General features: G+C 37.4%; 1 protein-coding gene across 2 annotated transcripts in view; it reads right to left on the minus strand.

Annotated features, from left to right (window-relative positions):
• MYO16 (myosin XVI) overlaps positions 1 to 25,462 on the minus strand; it is a 297,728-nt gene that overhangs the window by 74,320 nt on the left and 197,946 nt on the right. For both annotated transcript variants that reach the window (XM_065626752.1, XM_065626751.1), the window contains exons 24-27: positions 19,628 to 19,703; positions 16,780 to 16,955; positions 11,967 to 12,047; positions 11,513 to 11,718 (exon numbers count right to left, since the gene is read on the minus strand). In XM_065626752.1, coding sequence (XP_065482824.1) covers positions 11,513 to 11,718; positions 11,967 to 12,047; positions 16,780 to 16,955; positions 19,628 to 19,703 — 539 coding nt within the window. The remainder of the gene's footprint in view (positions 1 to 11,512; positions 11,719 to 11,966; positions 12,048 to 16,779; positions 16,956 to 19,627; positions 19,704 to 25,462) is intronic.

A 25,462-nucleotide genomic window follows, 5' to 3' on the forward strand; every position in this document is an offset into this window, starting at 1 on the left:
GGGTCACAGGTCAGCAGGAGCACACCTCAAGAGCAGCACAAAGGAATTCCAGCCGGTAAGCCAGCTTTATCAAGGGCTCAACTTAAATGTAAATGCACATAACATGGGGAATAAACATGAGGAGACATGTGCATGCCTGCAGGGCTATGATCTTATTGGCATCACAGAGACATGGTGGGATGGGTCCTATGACTGGAGTGTTGGAGTGGAAGGATACAGGCTATTCAGAAGGACAGGCAGTGGCGTCACCCTCTATGAAAATGTGGGCCCTCTCTGGAAGGAAATGAGAGACCTGGTAACCTGGGATATGGAGAAGACTGAGGGACTCAACAACTTTTTTGCCTCAGTCTTCACCAGCAAGTGCTCTAGCCACACTGCCCAAGTCACAATAGGCAAGGGCAAGGACTGTGAGAATGAAGAACCACGCACTGTAGAAGATCAGGTTTGAGACTGTCTAAGGAACCTGAAGGAGCACAGGTCCATGGGACCTGATGAGGTGCATCCGTGGGTCCTGAGGGAAATGGCAGATGAAGTTGCTAAGCCACTATCCATCATACTTAAGAAGCTGTGGCAGTCTGGTGAAACTACCACTGACTGGAAAAGGGGTAACATATTCCCCATTTTTAAAAAGGGAAAAAAAGAAGACTCGGGGAACTATAGACCACTCAGTCTCACCTCTGTGGCCAGCAAGATCATGGGGTAGATTCTCCTGGGAACTATACTAAGGCACAGGGAAAATAAGGAGGTGATTGGTGACAGTCAACATGGCTTCACTAAGGTCAAATTGCACCGGGCAGACTGGGTGGCCTTCTTTGATGGGGTTAAAGCACTGGTGAATAAGGGAAGAGCAACTGATGTCATCTATCTGGACTTGTGCAAAGCATTTTACAGTGTCCTACATGACTTCCTTGTCTCTAAATTGGAGGGACATGGGTTCATGGATTCAATAGATGGACTACTCGGTGGATAAGGAATTGGCTGGATGGTCTCACTCAAAGAGTTGTGGTCAATGGCTCAATGTCCAAGTAGAGACCAGTGATGACTGGCATTCCTCAGGGGTCAGTATTGGGACCAGTGCTGTTTAACATCTTTGTCTGTGACACGGACAGTGGGACTGAGCACACCCTCAGCAAGTCTGCTAGCAACACCAAGCTGTGTGGTGCAGTTGACATGGTGGAGGGAAGGGACGCCAACCAGAGGGACCTTGACAGGCTTGAGAGGTAGGCCTGTGCAAACCTCATGAAGTTCAGCAATGCCAAGTGCAAGGTCCTACACATGGGTCAGGGCAATCTCAAGCACAAATAACAGGCTGGGCAGAGAATGGATTGAGAGCGGTCCCAAGGAGAAGAATTTGAAGGTACTGGTTGACAAGAAGCTCAACATGGCCTGGTAATGTGGGATTTCAGTGCAGAAAGCCAACCATATCCTGGGCTGCATCAAAAAAAGCATGGCCAGAAGGCGGAAGGAGGTGATCCTCCCCCTCTACTCTGCTCCAGTGAGACCCCACCTGGAGTACTACGTTCAGCTCTGCGTTCCCCAACATAAGAAGGACGTGGACCTGTTGGAGTGAGTCCAGAGGTGACCCACAAAGATGATCAGAGCCCTGGAGCATCTCTCCTGTGAAGACAGGCTGAGAGAGTTAGGGTTATTCAGCCTAGAGAAGAGAAAGAGAAAGCTCTGGGGGGACCTTCTAGCAGCCTTCGAGGAGGCCTACAGGAAAGATGGAGAGGGACTTTTTACAATGGCACGTAATGACAGGACAAGGAGCAATGGCTTTAAATGGTAAAAAGGTAGATTTAGATTAGCTTAAAGGAAGAAATTCTTCACTATGAGGGTGGTGAGGCACTGGAACAGGCTTCCCAGAGAAGTTGTGGATGCTTCCTCCCTGGAAGTGTCCAAGGCCAGGCTGGATGGGGCTTGGTCTAGTAGAGGGTGTCCCTGCCCATGGCAGGGGGGTTGAAAATGGATGATTTTTAAGGTCCTTTCTAACCCTTCCAAACCCAAAACTTCTATGATTCTATGTCTGACCTGACACTGAAAACTCCAGTCGAAAAAGAGACTTAATTTACTCTTATACGCATTTGTGCATTGTCGGTGAGCCCCAGAAACACAAGCAGCTTTATCATTTGCACAGTCCAACTCTGTGACATGTAACATAAGGACTGATTTTTTGTATGTACAATACTTCTCATTCTGTGGGCTAGAGAACTGGTGACACCATACAACTTCAAAAGCTGCTCTGTTTCAACTCTAAAATGTTGTTCTCTGTTTTTTGTTGGAGCCTGTTACAAACCATTAATTCTGTTCCTTGCCATAGATGGGAGCTAGACTGAGACTGTGAAATACCTGCAAAAAAAATGGATAAATGTAGAATAAGTCAGTCGGATCATATCCTAAAAAAATGACCATTTTTCTCTATACATTATAAATTAACTCTAGGCTAATTAGTTGAGCCACCATCTGAAGTTACCTAGTATGTTTCTTATCTTTTGAGTATTAAAGAGGACCTAAGGGGAAAAATGGAGAAAACAAGCCAAACAGCTACAAATGAACACCTAATGGGAGTAAAAAAGAATATTCTATCTGCATTTAGCCTATTTGTAACATACAGAGCTATTTAGTTTGTTCATAATATGAATAGGCCAGATACTATCATTATAACACCACATTGTACAAATACATGTGAAATGGCCTATAGCCTTTAAGCAAGTCCCAAATACTTGCTTATATCTAGGCAAATCCCCAGGTGATGTACACCAATTCTAACACATGTGGCTTGCGAGGGAGAATGCCAGTGCACTTTGGATTCTGGTCATCTCTTAAAGTATAATAATCCTCTGTATCGGTAAGTTTTCACAAAGGATTAGTAATTTACAATAATTCTGAGACTGCTGTAAATTCTCCCAAACTAGGCGCCACTATCAGAGAGACTGACAAAAGAAAAAAAAAAATGCTGGGGAAAGGAGAAGGAAGGGATGGATGTTCAGAGTGATGGCGTTTCTCTTCCCAAGTAATCATCACGTGTGATGGAGCTCGGCTTTCCTGGAGATGGCTGAACACCTGCCTGCCCATGGGAAGTAGAGAATGAATCCCTTCTGTTTCTTTGCTCGTGCACATAGCTTTTGTTTTCCCTATTTAACTGTCTTTATCTCAACCCATGAGTTTTTTGCCTGCCTGATTTTCTGCCCTACTCCACTGGGGAAGAGTGAGCAAGTGGTTTTGTGGGGCTGAGCTTCAATGGAGTTAAGCCACGACACTTCTTTATAGAATAAGATGATAACCAAAACTGCCGAAGACATAGTCATTTTAAAAATCATGGTTTTAAACTTTGTGGATGATCTTCATTCTTCACAAGACATTAGTTACTACCATGTTGATGAATTTGGGTTTAAGGTGCCCTCAAAATTGATGACTTCAAAATACTTCATTTACTCACCTTTTCCTGCATTCTAGAAGACAAACAAAAATGATTACCCTCAATCAGAAATACCTCTTCCAGCTCTAGGCCTGAGTCAACAAACTACACAATGGCAAGGTTGCCATTTGGTATAAACTGATATCATTACATCTCCTTTAATGGACTATTGCTTTTTAACATGTCAGATTTTCTGTTGCTCTCCTTGCAAGGATTTAAGGTATCATGGCACATATCAATGCATTGCTCTATGAGAAAACTGGTGATGTTATTGTATAGCAGACAATAAAGCTAAAAGGGGCACTGTGATGACCTATCACTTTGCAATCTACTCAGTACATCATTCTCACTAATGCCCTGCCTAACTTTCTCAGGAGACTTTGAAATGTTTTGCTGCACTTTTAAAATTCACAAATAATATATCACAAAATATTATAACTTCCCTGCTTTCAAGAAGCAATAAAAAGAGGATAGACAGAGAGAAAAAAAAGAACACCGAAAAGCTTCTGGACAAAGGGAGTTCAGATACGCAATGATGAGTCCCACAGAAGATCCACAAACGTAAGTAACATATCTGTGCAATACAGCATCAGCCAATAGTACAAATTTGACCAAAAGCTTACAATAGTTATTAATAACGGCTTTATGCCGGTTGCAGAAGGACAGATACTATTTGACAAAGCCATGATATTAGCATGAACATAAACTTCCTTGCCTGAAAAAAAAAAAAGGTATCTCTTCAGAATGACCTTCAAGCAAAGTCAATTGTCTGGATGATTTAGTAATAATTAAATACTCTGAAGCCATTTTTGACCTAAAGTCCATGATGAGAGTATTTCATTCTCAATGAATGCTGCCCTGAGTAGAACTGCAGAGTTCAAGATCTGCAGTTAAGTGTAACTTCTAATAACAATTCCTTCTAAGAAGAACTTTATATTGAAATCAGAGGAAAATCTATAATTAAAATAGGCTTTGAACATACTTTTTCACATCACTGCTATGATTATCATAAGAATCCGTTATCATTGTGTTCCATATCTTCCTTCCTAATATTTCCTATTCAAATGGATGTTTTGTCATCTTTTTAAAGCTACTTTAAAACAAAAAATAATCAGAATGTTAGCTCTTTTTAACATTCTCTTTCAAAAACCCGAAAACTTAGAGATTCTTTATTTTCTATTGACTCTATACAGCTTACATTTTGTAATTTAGACATTTTAACACTTTCGGTCCATAAAGGAGAATAAAGTTAGCCAATGAAAAGGAAGAGGGAGAAGAAAGAGAAGAAAAGAGGAAGAAGGGGAAGGGGAAGGGGAAGAGGAAGAGGGAGAGAAAAAGGAAGAGGAAGAGGAAGAGAGTGGTCTAATACTGTACCTGCACATGACACTGTCTTACCAGTTAGTACAAACAATTACTTATAATCTAAGCTGCACGTCTGCATATGCATAGTGAAAATTGAAGACTGATGTCATTTAAGCCATTTTTAAAGAGAATTGGAAAAGGTAAATCGTAGCATTCTAGTGACTTATCTCTTCTTGCAACACAGTAAGAGATGTCTCTACATACAGCCTACATGTTCTCCTTCAGAGTATGAATTTTTCTCTGCTGTTCCTGGAGCAGCAACAGAAGACAGGATGGGAACCCCATAATGGAAAAGACAAGACTGAGCTGAAAGAGTTAAACCCAGAAAACAGGGTCTCGAATCCTGAGAGGCAGTAATGAAATACCAAGAAACACTCAAAAGATGCAAAAATAAATACAAGGAATAGCACACTACCAGATAATTATTTGGGCTTTCTGAACAACACGGGTTTTGTCATAGAAATCCTGAAATTCTCATCAGCTCAGTGAAAGGTTCAATTTACTTATCAGTTCACATAATCCACTGAGGTTATCCTGAGGTCCAACAGTCCCAAAGGTTTGCCGCAAATTGGCAGGTGAAGCCTAACACAGATGTCTTATTTGAGGACCTGAGCAACTGGACCTCGCAGTCTCCATTGCTAAGCAGTGTCCCAGACACAAGAAATATGTGTGACATGTGAACCTCTGTCTCTAAAGCAGTAATTCATAAATTCTTCTTTGATCAAGAGAACTAAAATGCAAGAAGAGCAAAGCACTGGGTACAGTTCGGCAATTTGGTGAAGCACACTAAAGAAGAGAGAGGAAAAAATAATCTTAACTTCTAATCCAATTTACAAAACACTAACAGTAGAGGAGAGTCAGTACAGTAGGATGTTACCAAAATAAAATTGTTCAGAATGCGTGAAATAGGGCATCTTACTACCTCATTTTTACCCGAATATGCCTGAACAGCTGTAATCTTGTACTTCACTGAGCAAGAAATATAAGCTCACCTCATTACTCTAGATGGATCCTTGATCACTATCATTATTTTAAAAAATTTATATTCCAAATGGCTTTTATATGTCTTCCTTGAGCACCAAGTGAGGTGAATGATGTGAAAGTCAGCCAGGATCTTTTTATTAATTGATGCAAAGAGATTAGGTTCTAGATACTAAGCTTGTACAACGAGGCTCTCTGTGCCCCAGAGAGTTTCTGAGCTCTATTGTTCTACACTGGTAACAGAGCACACACTGATACTTACTTTTTTTGTTATTCCACTGAATACCAAAACCATAACAAATTACTATGTTCCTGCCAAACTGCTTTTTGTATATCTCGAGTGGAATTGTCCTCATTTTAAATAAGATATCAAAATGCTAAATGCTGGAAAGAAACAGCCATCTGCAGACAGTTTCTACTTTCATGGTTATTTTACTGTTTTCTTTCTTCCAGGAAATGGATATTTGAGGAAATTTTACCTCTGTGTACAATTTGGGCTGCAAATTGGAAACTTGGAACTCTTCCACAACATATTTTGTGCCACTGTCTGGACTTAAAATTAAACCTAGAATTTCAAAATCTAGCCCACTGAGAATGATTCTGAATGTATTAATGCAAAATATATGGGTAAACTTTTTCAGGAGTCTAAAATGCATGTTATGCAAGGCTTTCTCTTTTAAAGATAAGGTAAAACTGATTTCTGTCTCTACTCAAAAAGCTTTAGAAATTGAGCCAACACTGCAGGCAAATTCAGCAGAAACACTGCAGCTGGAGTTGGCAAATACGCTGAAATCACATATATCATTTCATAATTATATTGGTGGTGCCTGGTTTTCCAGCATTTAATAGCATCTGACCTTATTAATTTCTTTTTATTATATATTTATTGACAGTAGCTGTCACAGCTTCCACTTAAGAACCAGAATTTCCACAAGATTTGTCTTCTGATCAACAACCTTTGGTGATTGAGGAGTTCACCTAGCAGCTGTCAACTTTTACTTTGATTACACAGAAGCAGAACCAGTAAATCCAAAAAGGACAGCAATAGAAATAATGATTAAACTTTGTAGCCCAGGAAAAAGTGCTCTGGCAAAATATGACCTTTCCTTAGCTACTGTCTTTCTTTAGTTATCATAAGAGTTCAAATGTGACTCAGAAATATATGGTAGAGAACAGTCATATTAATCCCTAATTAGATATTAATAGAAATTTATTCAAATTCATCCAATTAAGACAGCAATGCTATTGTCTGTATTACTGATAGAATATCCAAGTTTTCCGATATTCTATCGCTTCACCACAAAGGCCCCTAATTCAAACATTCTGTCTTTTTATTAGCCAGTGAAAAAAAGGTTTTTAATTTTTTCATTAATTATTTTTTAAACTCTGACCACATTACCTATATGATAAGGAAGACCATAAAAGTAAATGCATGAAAACTTCAGGGAGGGTGGCAGAGGGTAGCAATTCACTCCCTTTTGGGAATTTAATTTGGGATCTGGGCCATGAATTCTCTTTGATTTTGCACAGTGCTTTCAGATCTACCATTAGTATCCTTTACTTAAGCCAGGTAAGCCCGGGAGAACTGCATAGTACATTCAGCTCTAGAATAACAAGATTTCCTTGCCTCACTACCATAAACCACTTTGCAGGCCAGCTAAGCCAAGCTGTGAACCACAGAGCTGCGTCCATGGAAACTCAGCCCATCAGAAGGACTCCAAGACACAAACTGAAGGTGAAAATCTTACAGTTATGGGTAAATCTCTCCCAGGCACCTGTCTGGGGATACATTTTGCTACCTCTGAGTCTTGTTGTTCTTGGATTTATAAATCCTAGGGTCACACCAACTGTATCAGGATAGCAGGATATCTTGTGTTTTGCATCTGTAGGCCTATTTTTCCCCCATTTGGGGCTGCATAGTCAAATTACTAGTTAGCATGACTGAAATGAGGAGGAAAACCTCCCCTTCAAAAGAGAAAACCTGTGTGCAAATCAAGAGTCCTTACTGGTATTTAATATTTACAAACAAGGACACAGTAGAGCAGGACAGAATAAAATGAAAATGACTTAGATTTTCATTTCTTAGAAAACATTAAAGAAAAAATTAAGGTGTACACAAATTTCACTTTTCTCAGGTGCATCCTTCATTGAGTTAAGAGATGCAAACTGTCTGTTTTTTCTTTCTCCATCTGAGTTTTTCTGTTGTCAGCTGTCAGAGTAACGGGAAGACCTTTGCTCTTTGGGGCAAGCCATGGGGAAGCTAAACTTTTTCAGTCCAGTGAATAAGGAGCAAGTCCTTCATCTTTCCCTGTGTTTTCTTTCCTGATTTTTCTGCCCTCTCCATCTCAATATAATCAGTATAGTATTAAACAAATGCACTAATTCCATACTTAAAAAAACCCCAAAACAAAAAACCAAACCAAACCAAACACCAACAAAAAAACCAAAATAACATCATCCTCATTCACTGTGATAGAAGCTGCATTTTATCCCTGGGCTTCACAGTATGGTGGCTCCTTCCAGATATGAAAGTGGAGGCCCTGTGAGTTGGTATGTATTTCCGTACTCAAAGGCAATCAGCAAAACCTCCTTGTATTTCAGATCCTATTCCTGCTCATGATCCTTCCTTAATTATGAGGTTTTAACTAGGCCTCTATGCATCTCTTTACACTCGGTGTGTGGTTTTTTGTTTGTTTCTTTTTCCTTCTTGGTTCCAGGACAGCTTAGAATAAAGTCTGTTCACATACACAGCAGTATTATTGTAGCCTACTGTTATCACTGCTTGTAATAACTGACATTTTATATTTTACCTGTTTACATGATGTTTGTATTTGTATTTGTATTTGTATTTGTATTTGTTTGGGAATGAGGGATCCTAAGTAAAAATTAATTTGATGGCATTTTTTCTCTCTCTTGCAACTTGAAGAATAACTGCTACCTCAAAGGGAGAGGTTTAGTCTCTTGTGCAGCTTCCTGACTGTTGTAAAAGAAGCAGCTCTTCGAAAGTCATCGCACTCAGTGCCTGTGCTCAAAGTCTGGCCCAACTACCAGTGCAACTCTCGCTGCACACCTAGGGGCTGGAAACCACATTCTGAACTACACAGAAGAAGTAAAAGAGATGTGATGGAGGAAAACTAATTGCAGTAATAGAGAAGATGCTATTTTTCCAAGTATTACAACACTAGAAATACCAGTTTGACACCAAAGGAAATACAAAGTTGGAAAGTGAGAAAGTCTGTCAACTTCAGGTCTATAAGCGTATATGGAAATCAGACAAATAATTTCTCATTCCCATCAATGAATAGCAGGACAAGATGAGAGTTAGGCTGAACAGTCAACAAAACACATCCAGTTTACAAGAACATCACCAAAACTAATTATCTGGTTTCCAAAACCATCCTGTCAGTCACTGAGGCAACACAGAGATGTAGTACAAGTGTCAGTTTTTTACAAGTCTTTTTGAAAAGGTAACTCATAATCTCTGAATTCAGTAATTCTTCACTTATTGTAACTTGTAGTCCATTGGTTAAAAAAATACAGCCTTAAGAACTGATGGTACTTTTGAATTGCAATCTAATATATCATTTCTGCTTTAAAAAGATGTACTTTTCCACCAATAGCAGAACAAATAGCCACACACGTGCACTATCTGAAATGAAAAGAATTATCCAAATCCACTGAATATGAATATGAAGGTTAACTGGTCATCATGAGTAAAGGGAAGAATTCACATGTTCTGCTGTTCAAAGTAGGACAAGCTTTGGCCTGTGTGACAGGAATGGCTACTGTAAAAAGCCTTACGGTGCTGATAGTTTCTTGCAGTACTGCTGGGACAAGAGCTCTGTGTTCCTCTTTGCACACAAATCTAAAAATCAGTACTATCAAGAGATGTATGCAGAGTGATTGTTTCTAACTTCTGAGCAGGTTCAACATATATTCACAGGGATTATTATAAAATGGAGTTCATTTTCAGTGACACTGTACTAGGCCCACCACTGCTGAATTCATTTTACATATAATAATACAATTATTAGGACCTGGTGCAAAAAGGTGAAAAGACCGGTGCTCAGCTGCAAAGAAGCTATAAGATAATTTATTGTGGAGGAAAAGGGATAAAGATGGACAATAACAAAACTAGAACACTTTAAAATGCTAGCATAAATGTTGATGGCATCATATTGTTGGGTTTTGTTGCTATTCTTGTTTTATTATCATTACTGCAAATAAATATTTATTGTGAGACATCAGATGCCCTCTGTTTTTACTTTGAGGTAAAAGTTTTAGGGTTTTCTACTTTTAGGTAAAAGTTTGTCTTTGGGATATACTTGAAGGAGTGGTGGAAGAAGATCGAAATTATATTTGAATCTTCAAATATTCTTTTAGTGAGATTTTTAAATAAAGCTTCTGCAAAAAAGACAATATGCTGGACTCATGCCTACACTGTTAGAGTGAACACGCATGGTACCTACCATTCTCTAGCACTGAAGCCAGCTGAATAAAATGACCTTTGTACATATGATTACTCTCTTTTATCCTCCAAAAGAGAGGAGCTACCTCCACACTGTCCACCAGGAAAGATCACAGGCCTGTGCTCACACCCCAACCTGTATCTGGTAACTGCAGTGCAAAAAGCTAGGTGGCAAGGACAAAATCCCTGCCAGGAACCACTGTAAGGATTTAACAGTAGAAATGATTTTGGTTTTGTGCTCATGTAATAGTCCTCTGAAGTGCTCAATTCAGCAGTACAGCATTGGCTGTACAGAGGTTGCCCCTACCACTTCAGAATACGAAAGCAGCCAGCTTTTCCAAATCTCCCGTTCTCTATATTTTCTCAACTAGTCTGAACTTCTGGATTCGTGCTGTGCAATTAATATTGTGGTAGGACAAAGGTGGCTTACTTTTGAAACACGTGGGATTAGAAACTCCTATACACCTGAACTTTTTGAATATTTATAAAATTGCCAGAGAGAATATGATCCTGTCCAAGCAGTAATTTAACATTCACAGCTTTTTCCAGAGAGGCAATTGAAAGGTTAATACATAGGCCAGATCATGACTTATCGATTTATCAGTCAAGGAGTAGAACGTGCAGAGAGGAGGGACATGTGTTGAGTGCATGAGCATGCCAGCTGAACATCTCTTGGACAAGATGGTGCTCTTTCTTTGCTGAAATATTTGAGAATGTGAAAACCCCCAAAACTAAATTGGGGATGGGGGAAAAGAGCTTGCCTTCAGCCAGAAGTAGTGACATGCATTTTTTTGTCTTTTCACAGTAATTCAAAATTTCATTCAATTCTAACAACAATAATAAAAATGGACTTGTAGTATGAGCATTAGTAACTCATCGCCATGCAGAAACAAATCCTAGTATATGAAATAAAAATACTGAACCCACGACACCTATACTGACAAACTTGAAAAATTAAACTATTTGTTCTGCTGCTTTTTAATTAACTGGAGACAACATGCAATATTTTGTATCTTATAAATTGTATTAATAGAATAAATTATAAAAATATAACTATTTTATTAAGTTATATTTTTAAAAAATTAAATACATTTTGCTGATGATATTTATAAATATATTTCCACAAAGTTTATTATTCCTTCCCTTGCTGGCAGATATGATTTTTCCCCTGAAGAAAGTCTGAAAGGCTCGTCAGCAAAACAAAACTGCAAGTGCTACCAGAACATGATAGAAGGCTTTGTACTGTAGATAAGAAAAACTTTCTATGAAACTTTAAAAGAATTTACCTTGACAAGAAATCTGTGAAAGAGAGACGTACTGGATACCCATGTCGTATGATTTTGACCATGTCTAGGACACCAATATACTGCAGTTGAGCAGACACATAAAAATTGTCAAAAGTATCTGGCAACTTGGAGTTATTCGGCTTTATACAATGAACAGAATGTGGTGTGCAATTCTGCAGCTTCCCAATAATATCTGTGAGGGATTTCTGTGGGGAAAAAAAAATCAATTTTCAACCATTATTTTGCATCAAAGGCAATTGCTCAACACATGTGCTCTTCTTAACTTTTCAACATCATTTTCTCAAAAGGCTTCACCTGGCCATGCAAGGGGATTTCTCAAGTATATGATTTTTCTTTCTTCCATTGCAATCTTTAGTGAGTAATCCTGCCTTTAAAATGTTTGAGGGTTTGTGGGGTTTTTTGGTAAATTTATGTCCAGAAGATATTTACTAACCCTGAGCTGTATTGCCACAGTGGTTGGACCCCCTCGTTCCAGTCTCTGAAGAAATGAGGATGTTCCTTTCTTTTTCAACAGCTGCAGGGGAGAAAAGCACACACACAATACCTTTAGCTCAAGATGGGTGGTAAACCTTCATTTTCAATGTTACACAATTTACTAACAAAAGCAAACATTTATGCAAATACTGTGTCACAGACAACGATTTGACTTTCAGAAATAATTGGGAAAGTGGATAAATCGCCTCAAGTATCTGCAGAGCCACGACTAGCAAGAAAGTTTTGATTTCAAAAAGAGCTGGAAAGATAAAATACCTTTTCCAAAGAACTGGGCAAAGCAATATGATCTGGAACTCTATTGCAGAAGCAGCACTTCTGCAGTTAGTATTCCATAAGTCTGCCTATATGTAGCATAATTCTGTAACTCTCTGAAAAGGTTCCTTATATGTTTGGCATATGCTTAAGTGAGTAAATGTAAGCATAGATGATCAACAAATCTTGAAAGTAACAATATTAATAGGAAAACCTCCTCCTTTTTTCTTTCTGCACAAGTGAATGCAGTTAACCTTTTAAAAAATTTTTTAACCCATTTTCACCATTATAGATATAAATTATCAATAACTTCATATCTCATTTAGAACCAATGTTATCCTATTCATCAGAGTTGGGAGTGGGGAACAATTTTATTTTTCTGTTCTGCTTCCTATCTTTGAGACTTAAATGTCAATAATAATGATAAAAGTGGTTGCAGAGATTAGGGATTTTTTTGTTAAACTTTCTACAGGCAAGCTGGCAAAATTATTGCAATCCAGGATTTGGCCAAGGCTTGGTATCAGTAACAGTCTTTTCACCTCTGACTTTTTTCATTGCCTTTCTCCAGTCCACTTACCCCATAAAACTCCCTTTCTATCAAGTCAGCATGTCCTGGCCTACTCCTGTCTTCTTCTTGTTGCACCAAAAAAGTGCACATTGCCTCTGCTTGGCCCACTCAAACCAAACTCCATTAAAAATATTGCAGAGCGAGCAATTCTCTGCTCACTATGCTAAACTTTGAAGCTCTTTTTTATTTCAAATCTCACTTACTAGGATGCAATAAGATTTTAAAGGCAAATTCATACCCAACTTGAAAAAAGAAAAGAGCTCTGTCTGTTCCAGGTCTTCTCATAAAAAGAACCATTAGCGTGCGAGTGACATTTCTCAGTTAAAGTTTACAAAATGATTGAGGAATACAGCTAAAATAGAGTTTTCTCCTCTTGACAGATAATACACTCATCCCTTCCACCCAACAGATTAAGTGACTAGATCAAGATCAGTTCTTGAGTTAGTGGAAGAGCCAGGAACAATGCTTTTGATGCTAAAGTTCCTGCCTGCTGTCCTGGGTTTCATAACTCTTCCCACGGAAAAGAACTGTTTGGTTCAGAATGAGAGAAAGAAAAGAAAGGAAACAAGGCAAAGACAAAAAATTAATTTAATTCAGTCTCCAAACTTGGACATCTTCAGCTACGGGCTAAGGAACAAGACTACCTCACCTAAGCTGTACTTCTCTCTTACCCTCTAATATACAGTTTTACATCACCAAATCTTGTACTTCTAATCTACAGGGGGAAAAAGAAAAGTAACTTTATAATCTCTGTTGAGAAGCTAAAATCTCCTCCTGAAAACTTTCTCTTTACCAGCAGAATATTTTAAAGCTTTAACAATAAGACATACCAAATCTTTGCAATAGATGTGTTTTTCAAATAACAATGAAGCAAAGTGTTCGTAAAAAGAAATAACGTGAAGTCAATGGAAAGAAAAGCCTTCTGTTAGTGATGTGCATTCATGTGACTAGAGCTCTGCTGTATGAACTCTGAAACCCACCAATTCTTCCAAACGAAGCAAAGAGAATGCAACAGGCCCGACGTATGCAGTAAGAAAAGGTTACACGAAAACAAGGGAGCAAGAGCTGATATGAGCAAAAGAGGGTTGTGAGAGCATCAGTGAAGATATACTTTATTTGAAAAGGGGACATAGTCTTCCTATGTCACAGAGACTTGAGCTTCCTATGACCCCTTATATACTCCAAAATTCTGGACAACTATTAGATCTTTTCATGTCTATCTTAGGATGGATGCGCTTTTCTCTTAGACCCTACTACAAGAAGTAGTGAGCTCAAAGAGGTGAGCCATCCTTACCTGTCATGGCATGCTCAAGATCAAGGAAAGAGTAATTTATAGAAAGGTAAACAGGTAGATACATGGCCATACACAGAGAAATCTATAATTATATAGCCTAGAAAGTAGATAGGTCTGCAGATGACAAGCTGAAAAGGGAGGGGAATCACAACAACCCCCTGTCTGACCTCTGAAAGTGTCTGCTTCTTTTCCCTGGATATGGTGGTGTCTAGATGACTACCCATACACAGCAACGTGAATATCTTCCATTTTGCATTTCTCACTATCTACAGTATGATGTATGTTACAACTCACATATCAGATCTAAAAGAAATGCCAGTCTGTGATTGATAACTCTTGCCTTAATGTCCTTCTTTGTCCCCCCCTCTTTTTTTTTTTTTCTTTATTGCCTTTACCCTCAGGATAAACTCCAATAAAAATGCAGTGGTTATGACTTTCCACCATACAGTAATTTTAATTCTAAGCTGATAAGAAAATGCCCCTTATATTGCATTTCCAATTACAATATCAAAACAAAAAAACCAACATTATTCCAGCCCATCACAGTGGATTTTCAAGGCTATACTGGAAAAGGGAAGAAATTATTTGGGACAGCACAGTTATAGATGTGGGATTGATCCACAAAAGAGTTTAAGCACTTACCTACTTCCAGCTGCTGCATCAGGTGCCTATTCCAAACTAACAAGTGTCTCTTTTTTTGCCACTGTAACAGCTTAGATACCCAAAGCTCTGCTTTTGTCATGCAGGGCAGCACAGTACCTTGCTCAAATTAGGCCAACTTACTATCTAGAAATGAAGTAGTGTTAAGTCTCACCTGCACAGCTCTACTCAAAGCCTACCTTTGAGAAGCCAAGCCATCCTTGTCTCTGTGGGCAGAAGAAGGATGAAGTTCTTTCCACCTTACCTCTAATACCTAAAAGTTTAGAGCATTCTCATTGAATCTCAAATTTCTGATTTAGTTTATCACGTTTCCTAAATGAATGTGAACATGTCTTCTGTCTCTTCAGAGAGTAACTCCAGATTAAAGCTATTCTGTACTGGTGAAAAACCTCATAGGTTCAGAGATCCCAGCTGTGTGGTGTTTCCCCCTAGCTTGATTAGGCTTCTAACTTAGACATGCTTTTCATACTTCTTTCCATGTATGGTAGAGGATCTTTTTCACAGCCTTAGGAAGCTTCCTCTAGGAAGCTCTTTCTGTCATGGAAAGGCACCTAAAGGTACCTTGTGATGCCTCAGCTGCTTGCTAAATATAGCCTTAAACCAACACCATTCACTTCAGCTTAAGTTTTTCCACTGAGATTACTGACAAGAACAGTAGACAGGAATTAGGCTGCTATCAGCAGGGGGGCTATAAGGAAAGTCTCATTGCTATTCTATGGATATATTTGCATAAAGCCTTCCACAATGACACATGAGAGCAGGCACCTTAATCCCATGACAGAATCCATTTTATGCAGCTGTAAGCCAAAAATAGAGTCACAAGATTCAAGCAGCCTGGTGAGGCAGCTGATGTGTTGTGAGAACTGCATGCTTCTTTTCTAGAAGGAGGAATTCCAAAGCTCTGTCAAGAATGGACTCAGCAGATTATGTTATTTCTCCTCAAAAGACAGATGTTCCATGTGACATGAACACTTAATTTTCTGATAGCCTCCCAAATTTCCCCCTGCTGCTTTTTTTTTTTTTTTTTAACTTTTTTGGCTGACTTAGCTATCAGAAAAAGAGACAAGTTCAGAAATGGGGAGATTTTGATTGTCTACAACTACCTGAAAGGAGGTTGTAGCATGGAGGGGGTTGGTCTCTTCTCCCAAGTAGCAAGTGACAGGACAAGAGGAAATTGCCTCAAGTTGCACCAGGGGAGGTTTAGACTGAATATTAGGAAAAACTTCTTCATGAAAAGGGTTGTCAGGCATTGGAACAGGCTGCCCGTGGAACTGGTGGAGTCACTATCCCTGGAGGTGTTTAAAAGGCATTTAGACAAGGTTCTTACGGACATGGTTTAGTGCTGGAGTTGGGTTAAATTATGGTTGGACTTGATGATCCTGAGGGTCTCTTCCAACTGAAACGATTCTATGATTCTATGATTTCAAATCAACAGGGAAAATTTACATACAAGTGACCATTTAAAACAACATTTGCCAAAATGTATAGTGTTGATCTTGATACAAAACCTCACAAACTAGCTTTTGCAAACCAGAAGTCTTCTCAGGTTAACACAATAAAGACATTGAGGTTTTATTTTTGCACTTCCTGTGTCTTTATTTACTTAACTATCCATCACAAAGTCAGCCAAGGACACAAAGAAAGAATGTTCCTATACAGCCAAAAATCACTAATATTGAATGCACTGCTAAGCCTTGGAGCCACAAAATCATGGAACAATTCAGGCTTGAAGGGACCTCCTCATCTTGCCCAACCTTCTGCTCAGAGAGTCCAAGAAAGAGGTTCTCGAACCAGCATTATTAGTGTTAGTAAATTATAACCTGTTAGTTCTCACTATTGCTTTAGTGTAGATATTAAGTACTACATTGTTTCAATAGTTTGATGGCTACAGGGAATGATGCAGAGTAAGGAACTTTCAGAAATGTAATTGAGAAAATCTTCAAGGAGTAAAGAGCAAAAAGAGCCCTAAATTCTTACCTTGCTGAGCTCAATGTATCTCTTTGCATCTCCACTTGCACAGGCTACTGATGGCTTTTTACTTGGCAAAGCTGCTTTACAGCCTTTGATTTTAAGGGAATGATATGGAGGAACAAGTGATCCAGTTTGTGTCAGCTTGGACTGAAACAATTGATTGATGACTATATTTTCACTGGCTGGGAAAAAAAAAGAAATTAATGTATGAAGATAAAATACAAGTTAGAAAATTATATATATTGTATTTGGAAGTAAAGAGATGTGATTAGAATTAAATAAGTAATCTTAAAACAAGTACACAAACTAATAAACTATCATATTATGTTAGTAATCAAGGAATATTGAATATCTAAGTAGGTCAGCTATCAGTAACATTATTTTTAAACATATTCAGGTCCTGTGCTGAACAAAACAGAGCAGAAAACAAAACCTTTCAGACTGTGATCTGTCTAAACTTTACTTACATGACAATCACCTCCAAATATTGTTCCATTACAGACTCCCAATTTATCCATCTATTAAAGCAATATAAGAGATACATTCTGCAGAACATTTATCTAACATGCAGTATTTAGAAATGATTGAGACACTTGGTAGAAATAAATTATAGACACTCACTGCACCAAATAAAAATAATTATATAAAACACAATACAGGAAAGGATGAAAGAAAAAAAAAAGCAAAGTGAAGGACAGAACTGGAGCTAGCTAAGTTCACATTTCTCTACATCAAGACCTCACTTACAGGAAAAAGACAATGGCATACATATGTTTGATGCAGTGGTGATAATTAGTGCAAAAGTAATACATTTCCAAGTGGTGTTTTTAAAAATAAAAATCTGAGTTTTAAGACAGATAGGATACTTTATAGTAATTTCAGTCAAATTATCCTTTATGAGATTATGGTCACAGGCCTTTTAAGATGAACGTGACAATTATTTGCTGCTTGTACTGCCACAAAACCAATAAGCATTAAAACCCAATTGTGTGATACATCCTTAACCATTCTTAATTTTTATTACTTTTCTTTAAAATAACTAACAAACTGGCATTATGATCACACCCATCTTGCAACTAAAACAAAAAACCAGAAAGATGAATGAATCATAAATAATGTCATTAAGTTTAGCATAACAGGTAGAAATCCTCCATTTGCTCTTTTTTAGCTGTCTAAAGGTATATTACTAGATGCTTAAAAGCAATAGAGTTGTTTCCCTTTTTCTGTGGAGATTACTATTACTTACTTAACAGGAATAATAAAGTTATGAGGAAGCTAGTAAAGCAGATACTTGAAACAATTTCAGCACAATCAGTGAACCACCATAAATGTAATAAGTAGCATTAGGAAAGGCATTAAAGTTATGTCCTTCAAATTAAAACCGATAAAATTATGTCAATAATCTCTCCTGATGTATTTGTCGGGCAGGTATGTTCCACATTCTTACACATATGTACAAATTACTTTAATGTTGTTAGTATATATAAAACTTTTGATTAAGGAAACTAAATTCAATGAAAATCAAAGGAAGCATGCACTTAAGGTATATGTCTACATACCTTATGAAACTGACCCTAAAGGAAAGATGTCACTGACAATCAATAGGTTTTAAGCCTAAGTCACTTAAAGAAGGAATGTAGCCCTTAAATGACTCACATGCTTGCAAATATTCTGCCTCCAGAATTTTTCCATTAATTATAATTGTTATTATTATGACTTCTTAATTATATAACCACTCTCAGGATATCAAACATTTTATATCCAATCCAATCCTTCGTTCTTTCCTTTTAACAGCTGCATAACTGATTACACAAAATAACAATGAAATTGCAAAAGGAGACTATGTGAGGGAACGGAAGAATGCTCTCTCTTGCAGAACACACTGGAAGTTGCCAGATCTTCTTATACTCTTTGGCAGATTATCATGTAAATTCCAAGTAGTGAGAAATGGAATGTCTCCAAAACTATAATCATTAGGATTATATTAATGATCAATTCTTCCATTTCTTTCTTCATCTTTAAAGCACACCCTTTGCCTTTAAAACGCACCAATTATTTTACAAGGGAATTTAGCTAATTTCATGGTAAAATTGCTAAAAAATAATACATTGTAGCAGTTGGGCTGATTGGGAAGATAAATATAACCTCCAAAAGACCTCTATTTCTATGGAAGGAAATGTAAGTATATAATATATTAAGTGAAAGACTCCGCAGTGGTTGGAGAAAAGACAAATAACATCTCAGGATCCACTGACATTTCCCTGAGGAACATGTTTTTGTTTTCTTCACAGAAAGGGAAAATGATAGAGGTTTTTAATTATCTAATTATGAATCATTAATTAATAAACTGAGATGCATTATTATTAGGCATAATTATACAATATGCACAGGGAAAGGTATTTAATTTTGTATTTCAATGGACATTTGTATCTATTCACTGAAAAACATAAGAACGCCTACAAGTTCCTGTTTTTAGAAAGGTACTGAAGCAGTAAAGCACATCCCATTGCAATCTCTATGATTTTGGGAGCCTTATTTCCCCTTTTCTGCGGCTTATTTTTGTTTTAATTCATACTCAATTATTTCTTCAAGTCATACTCACCAATCACACTATACCTTCTTGTGCTTTATATCACAGCACAGGATTAAGATGCTTTATGTTCATAAATTCTAAAAGCTTTTTAAATTAGAGGAAATTTCAAACAAAATGTACATACTTCAAAAAGATGAGGTTGACTTTTTTTAAAAACTGGAAATAAAATATATATAAATTTCTTTTAAAACTGAAATGAAAATTAAAGTCATTATATCTTGATTTCTAACAACAACAGCAACCACAAAACCATTTACTTACTTTTCATTACAAAGATGAGATTTTGTGAAAGGGAATCTTTATTTTTTTCTATTGCACCAGCAATTTCATAAGTAACCTATAATAAAATATTGTGACACCATTAGTAATGACCAATGCATCTTCTAAAAATCTTACAGCAGTAGAAATGAAGCTAAAATTTTTTTTCCACTGAACATTAAAGGCTGACACCACGTACTGTCTTTTGCTTCTTTCATAGCCCCAAAAATACTGACCAGGAAAACTGGTTGGTGAACATTGTGTGTCTCTGCAATACAGAAATTTCATCAGACTGATTCTAAAACATTTCCACAATGCAAGACTTTGAATCCAAAATGTAGTGTAGAGCAGAAGGCAGTGACCTTTCCCTGGAGGATGAGCGAGTTGCTCCCAGATCACAGATCTTCTTGTGAACAGGAAACTGTCACATTGACCATGTCAAAACACTCATGGAGCAACCTGAGTCCCAGCTCACACTCAAGACAAGTTCCAGCCATTTATATGTCCTTTGGAGGCGAGTTCAGTCTAGAGGTTATGTACAAATCCCATTTACCTTCCTATCAGCTATGCACATAAGGATTGTGGATCACATTAGTTGCCTGATGTCATCATTTCAAGAACAGACAGTTGGATTGTCACTCCATCTGTCATCTGACTGCAGAGAAACCTTCAAACATGTGGTGGGCACTCTGAGAAGTGAGCAAAACACAAGGCTCTAGCCAGAACTCCCAAGGATACATCCAGAATGAAGAAATATGGACAAGTGGCTGTTTTAACTTCGAGCCCATCCCAGGAGACAGTGCATAGAAAAGCAGTACTAAAACCAAAAAAGCAGTCACTGAGCCCAGGGTTTGGCCTGCTTTTTTTTTAAGTGGGAATGGAAAACAAACAACTAGTTAATTCACAGGCTTTAGATATAAACAATTCTGACTTGCACAGTAGTAGAACCCAAAGGGAATTTTTAAGTTAAAAGAGAAGAAAATTACGGATTGTAGCACCTCGAGGATCAGGCAGACACTTAATGGGAATTTCTTAGAATACAGTTTGTTTTTATTTACCTTGGGACCCTGTTTCTATCTAAAGCCTTTTTGAAGTTTTTTATTCGCTTTATATCCTAAGCCCCTTGGATATTTGTGGAAATTTTACTTTTGTATATTTAATAAAGCTTTAAATATATAATTAAGATTAGTAATACTAATCAGTGCATTACTTTTGTTTTCCATTGGGTCATTTGACAATTATGTAATGCTATCTTACTCACAAAAGAGATTATATGACTTGGATGTGTATAATCTGTTATAGTTAGTAATTGCCAAATGATGTAATTAGTATGGCATATGACATAGAAAAGGTATAACAATGGAATTACGTTCTTTTCCATGACAGATGCAATGTTATATAATTTTCTAATTGCATCTCCTAAGAACATACAACATAGTTAGCAAAGTATTAGAATAATTTAAGTGTACTATTAAATGCTTTTAGTGTACTTAAAGTAAATGTTCTACCGTACTGGTCCATAAAAGATAATTAACAGAACTTATTCGACAAATCTATAATGCCAGTTCCTAATTGAGTATCTTAGGCTTCGAGTAAATTAGAAGAAGAGAGTTAGTATTGGTGGGAAGAGTAGCTAAGTATAGCAGTGGGAGATACTATATTATGATTAAGTGCCTAGATTGAAACAAGGAGAAGTTTCAGTACTGGTATAATACATTACTGACTTCTAGAACTATATTCATAAGACATTTCTCATATCACATAAAATACATAAAAGTTTTCAGGATCCCTTCTTATGAAGAAATTGCTAACTCTAATGGTTTTCCCATAGAATTGGTAAATTAATTCACTGCCTAAAGGCATGAAAACTGACTCAATGAAATGGCACTCTAGGGTTCCATATTCATTGCCAGTCCCACAAAAGAGGAAAATAAAGAAGCCCTATTCTAGCTGCCAATTTTGTTAATTTAATCCTGCCCTCATCAGAGATGCCAACCTACAAAGCACTTTGCCTACAACACATGTATTTCCCTCTGTTTTCTTCTGTTGGGTTTTTAAAGTAAATCGGGCCAAAATTCTGCATTGACTGGCACTCAACCACAGTGGATAGTTATTCTGAGGAGACAAAAACCAAACAAATACACGATTTGGACAGGAAATGCGCACTTGCTTAGATTATGGTTCTGGTGTTATAAAATATACTCCTTTTTCACACTTTTATTTTTTGCAGCCGCTTGTTCTATATTGTTTTACATGATGAATTCTTTGGGGTAGAGAGTGTGTAAACCTATGTGTTAACCAAAGGAAACAAGACCTTTAGATACTATCTGAACTAGTTGAACTATTTTTATTAAAAAAGAAAATAGTGTGCAGTTCCACACTGCATTTTATTTCATTAAAGCAGATTAAAACAAGAAAGGGACTTGATTTGCTTTCCTTTTTGATTTAAGTTCAAAGGAACAGAGCTTAACCTAAACACAGTGGTAGTGCGGCAGGCCAAACATTCATCTAGCCCTGGATATTTAGGGAAAAATATTGAGGAATACTTCCACTCTGCCTCCCACCAGTTCTCCCCTCAGCTTCCAAGGTTCTGCCCGTTAGGGAGCTCCTGACCTGCAGGCTGTATCTCATCTTCATGTTTCATATCTCTTGAATGACGTTTCCTCCTCAAGTTTCTGTTTCCAGAACTCATTAACATTTTGAGCATCTATAACAATTTTTGGCAACAAGTTTCACTAGTTACTAGCTATGTGATAAAATACTTCATTTTGTTTGTTTTGAACCTGTTTTCTGGTCATTTAAGTTGGCACAGCTGCTTTTAATATCATGACAGCTAGGAGATACAAATGAGGTAAAAAAACAACACCCAGAAAACGGGAGACTCACACCCCAAATGTGCACAGAGCTGACTTTGGGAACTGCACATTCCTGTTCTCTTCTTACATATTCTTGCCCCTTTGGTTCATTGATCACCCTCCTGCTACTCCACTGTACATATTTTCTCAGAAATTTCTATTCTGAATTGAAGTATTCCCTCTCATAACATCTGACTTTGGTAAGGAATTTTATTTAAGTTCAATTGATTTCCCAATATACTTTATTAACAGGGCCACCTTTACACATCATTTTCATCAATTCTTCCAAATATTCTATTTTGTAAATAGTTTTCATATCTTATGATTGGCCAAAAGCACTCACAGTTAATGGCGGATCCAGCAGGAACCCTAAAACAAGCTAGGGAAATTCCGCCTGGAATGTTAAGGTAGATTTGGCTGCAATCACAGTTAAAAGGGAAAATGTTGCTATTTTAATAGTAATTGCAAGTTTTGCATGTGTTGTTAAATTCAGTTAATATGAAAATAATCAGTTCATACAGATAAAAGAGAAAGTTTTGAGAACGTGTGCAAGGACAATTTCAAGGCACAGAGGGTCACTTGTAGTTGTTAATTTTCTCCCAGTACTTAAATGTTAGTGATATAATCTAAAAGCTTGAATGTGCTACTTTTTTTTAGGATCACTGGGCTTCTTAGACTCCTAAACCAGGCCTTGTTAAGCAATGAGCAAAGTAAATAATTTTATATAGTCTGTAAAGTCTTATTCTAACACTGTGATAGAAATAATAGCATATTGAAACGAGCCAGATAAAATAGGAGATGGGGTGGGGGGGAAATGTTCTATTTTTTTTTCTCCTGTAAGTGGAAGTCCAAAATCAAGTCTATTTGAAGAAAGAAAGACAGAAAAGGAGAAAAAAAACATGACTATCTCATCTGCGTGGAAAAGTGAATATTTGTCAAGTAACCTTTATGGGCTTTGGTATAGCTTAGACTAGACTGATTTGATTGTTATGTCTGGGGATTCAGCCTGGGGAAAAAATAGAGAAAATGAAAGCATCCTTATTGATTAATCCATCTCCTTTTGTCTTTTGATTTAGAGGTTCAGTTTCAGAGTCTGCCCAGGATACAGAAGGCATTTCAGAGAAGACTGCCTTGCTGAAGGTGAGCTGACAGCTGAGAGGCAGTTTTGAAATGCCCATAGCTAATAAATGGAACAGACATTGATCTGCACTTAAAGGACATTATGTGCACTGGTTCATAGAGCAAAGAAGTTGGTCTTTAGGTCTCATCAGTATATTACAGTACTGCAAGTTAAAACAGTGGCAAGGGAAACAGTGACAAGGGGCTCATCTGATTTGTAAATTCGAGTATAAATTTAAACTGCAGAAAACTTAAATTATGACAACACATTGTTCAGATTACATGAACAATGGGCAAATAGCTCATTATCTTGAACACCAGTGTGTTAAATACCACTATTAGGTAAAACCGTGTCTCTTGGCATTGTGCTAGGACAATATACTTCTGATTTACTTATTGATATGTTAATTCTTCCATAAATTTAAAAAGAACTGTGAGTCCTCGAGAAAGTTTGGTGATGGAATATTATTCTTCAAAAGTCATGACTATCAGTAAGGCTGCAGTTCAGAGATATAATTCACGCTAAGCTCTTTGTTATGTGAGAGCCTGCAATGTAAATATTAATGTTATCTATAAAAGTACTTAGAAATTCAGTAATACACATTCTTAGTATAGTTTCAGCTGATGGTCGGATGCACTGATCAACTGCACCCATAAAAACGTTCATTTCCTCAAGGTGAGCATGCAGCATGGAGTCAGCGTGCCTCTCCTCTCCTCTCCTCTCCTCTCCTCTCCTCTCCTCTCCTCTCCTCTCCTCTCCTCTCCTCTCCTCTCCTCTCCTCTCCTCTCGGTGCTGCCAGGCACAGTCTCAGTGAGAAGCAGCTGAGAACACCCACGTGCATGTCAAGCATCAGAAACAAAGGAACGTCCCGGATGCACAGAATTTTTCCAGAAGAGATCAGACTGCCGGTGTTCAGGGAAATGTGTTAAACAACCTTCAGATAAAGCCTTCCACTAGGATTTTTTTTTTCTTTTTAGCAATACAAAACCTAAATCACTTTTTTTTTTCTACCTTCTGCCTGAACAGAACAGATAAGCTTTTTGTCTTACAGCACTCAGACACCAAGACATTAAAGAGCTCTTAGAAGAGACTCATAATGTGTCAAGGCATTGTAGAATTCCATTCAGCTGCAAAATTAAAACTGGGAGATAAAGTAAAATACTCGATATGATCAAGTACTAATGTTCACAGTGGCCTTTGCGGAGCGTGTGTTCATATAGTTAACAACTGTATCATATTGCTCATGCACAAAAAGACAGATTTAGTGTCATGCAGGCATAATAGTAAAATTCAAAATAAATGAATAAAAAGGGGTTTTTTATTTTTTTTTATTTTTTTAAATTTCTTTCACAGCATCATTCTGTCACCTTTGTGTAATACAGTGTTCTCTCTCAGTTTCCACTGAAAAATCTCACCCCGTGTTGATTTCTTCTATGTGCAGAGGCTTGTTTATGCATATTGTTTTACTCTTTTATTCTGTTTTCTTCATTCCAAAATAGTAAAGAAAGTAAAAAAAAAAAACACCTCAAACGTCTCTCAAAATGGTATCATACATATAGATTTTCTTAAAGCATTGTTTTCACCAGAAATACAAGTATGGATTCCAAATTCTTTAGTATTTTTTCCCTTACATATTTCTCTGACCTTCTTCTTCTTCCCATACGCCTTCTCAGGCTCACTTTGAGCTCGTGATTTGTTTTTTCACTTCCGATGCATTATCTCTTCTCTTTTCTCTCAATACCAAATTTTCTGAAATGGTCTAAGGCTCCTTAGGATTGGGACAACAACATGGTTTGTGTAGTCCTAAGGAAAGCTACTGGGCAAAAAAACAAGGGAATGGGCAATACCTAACAATGAATGACT

The sequence above is a fragment of the Caloenas nicobarica genome, chromosome 1 (assembly GCF_036013445.1).
Source record: "Caloenas nicobarica isolate bCalNic1 chromosome 1, bCalNic1.hap1, whole genome shotgun sequence".
Lineage (NCBI taxonomy): Eukaryota > Metazoa > Chordata > Aves > Columbiformes > Columbidae > Caloenas > Caloenas nicobarica.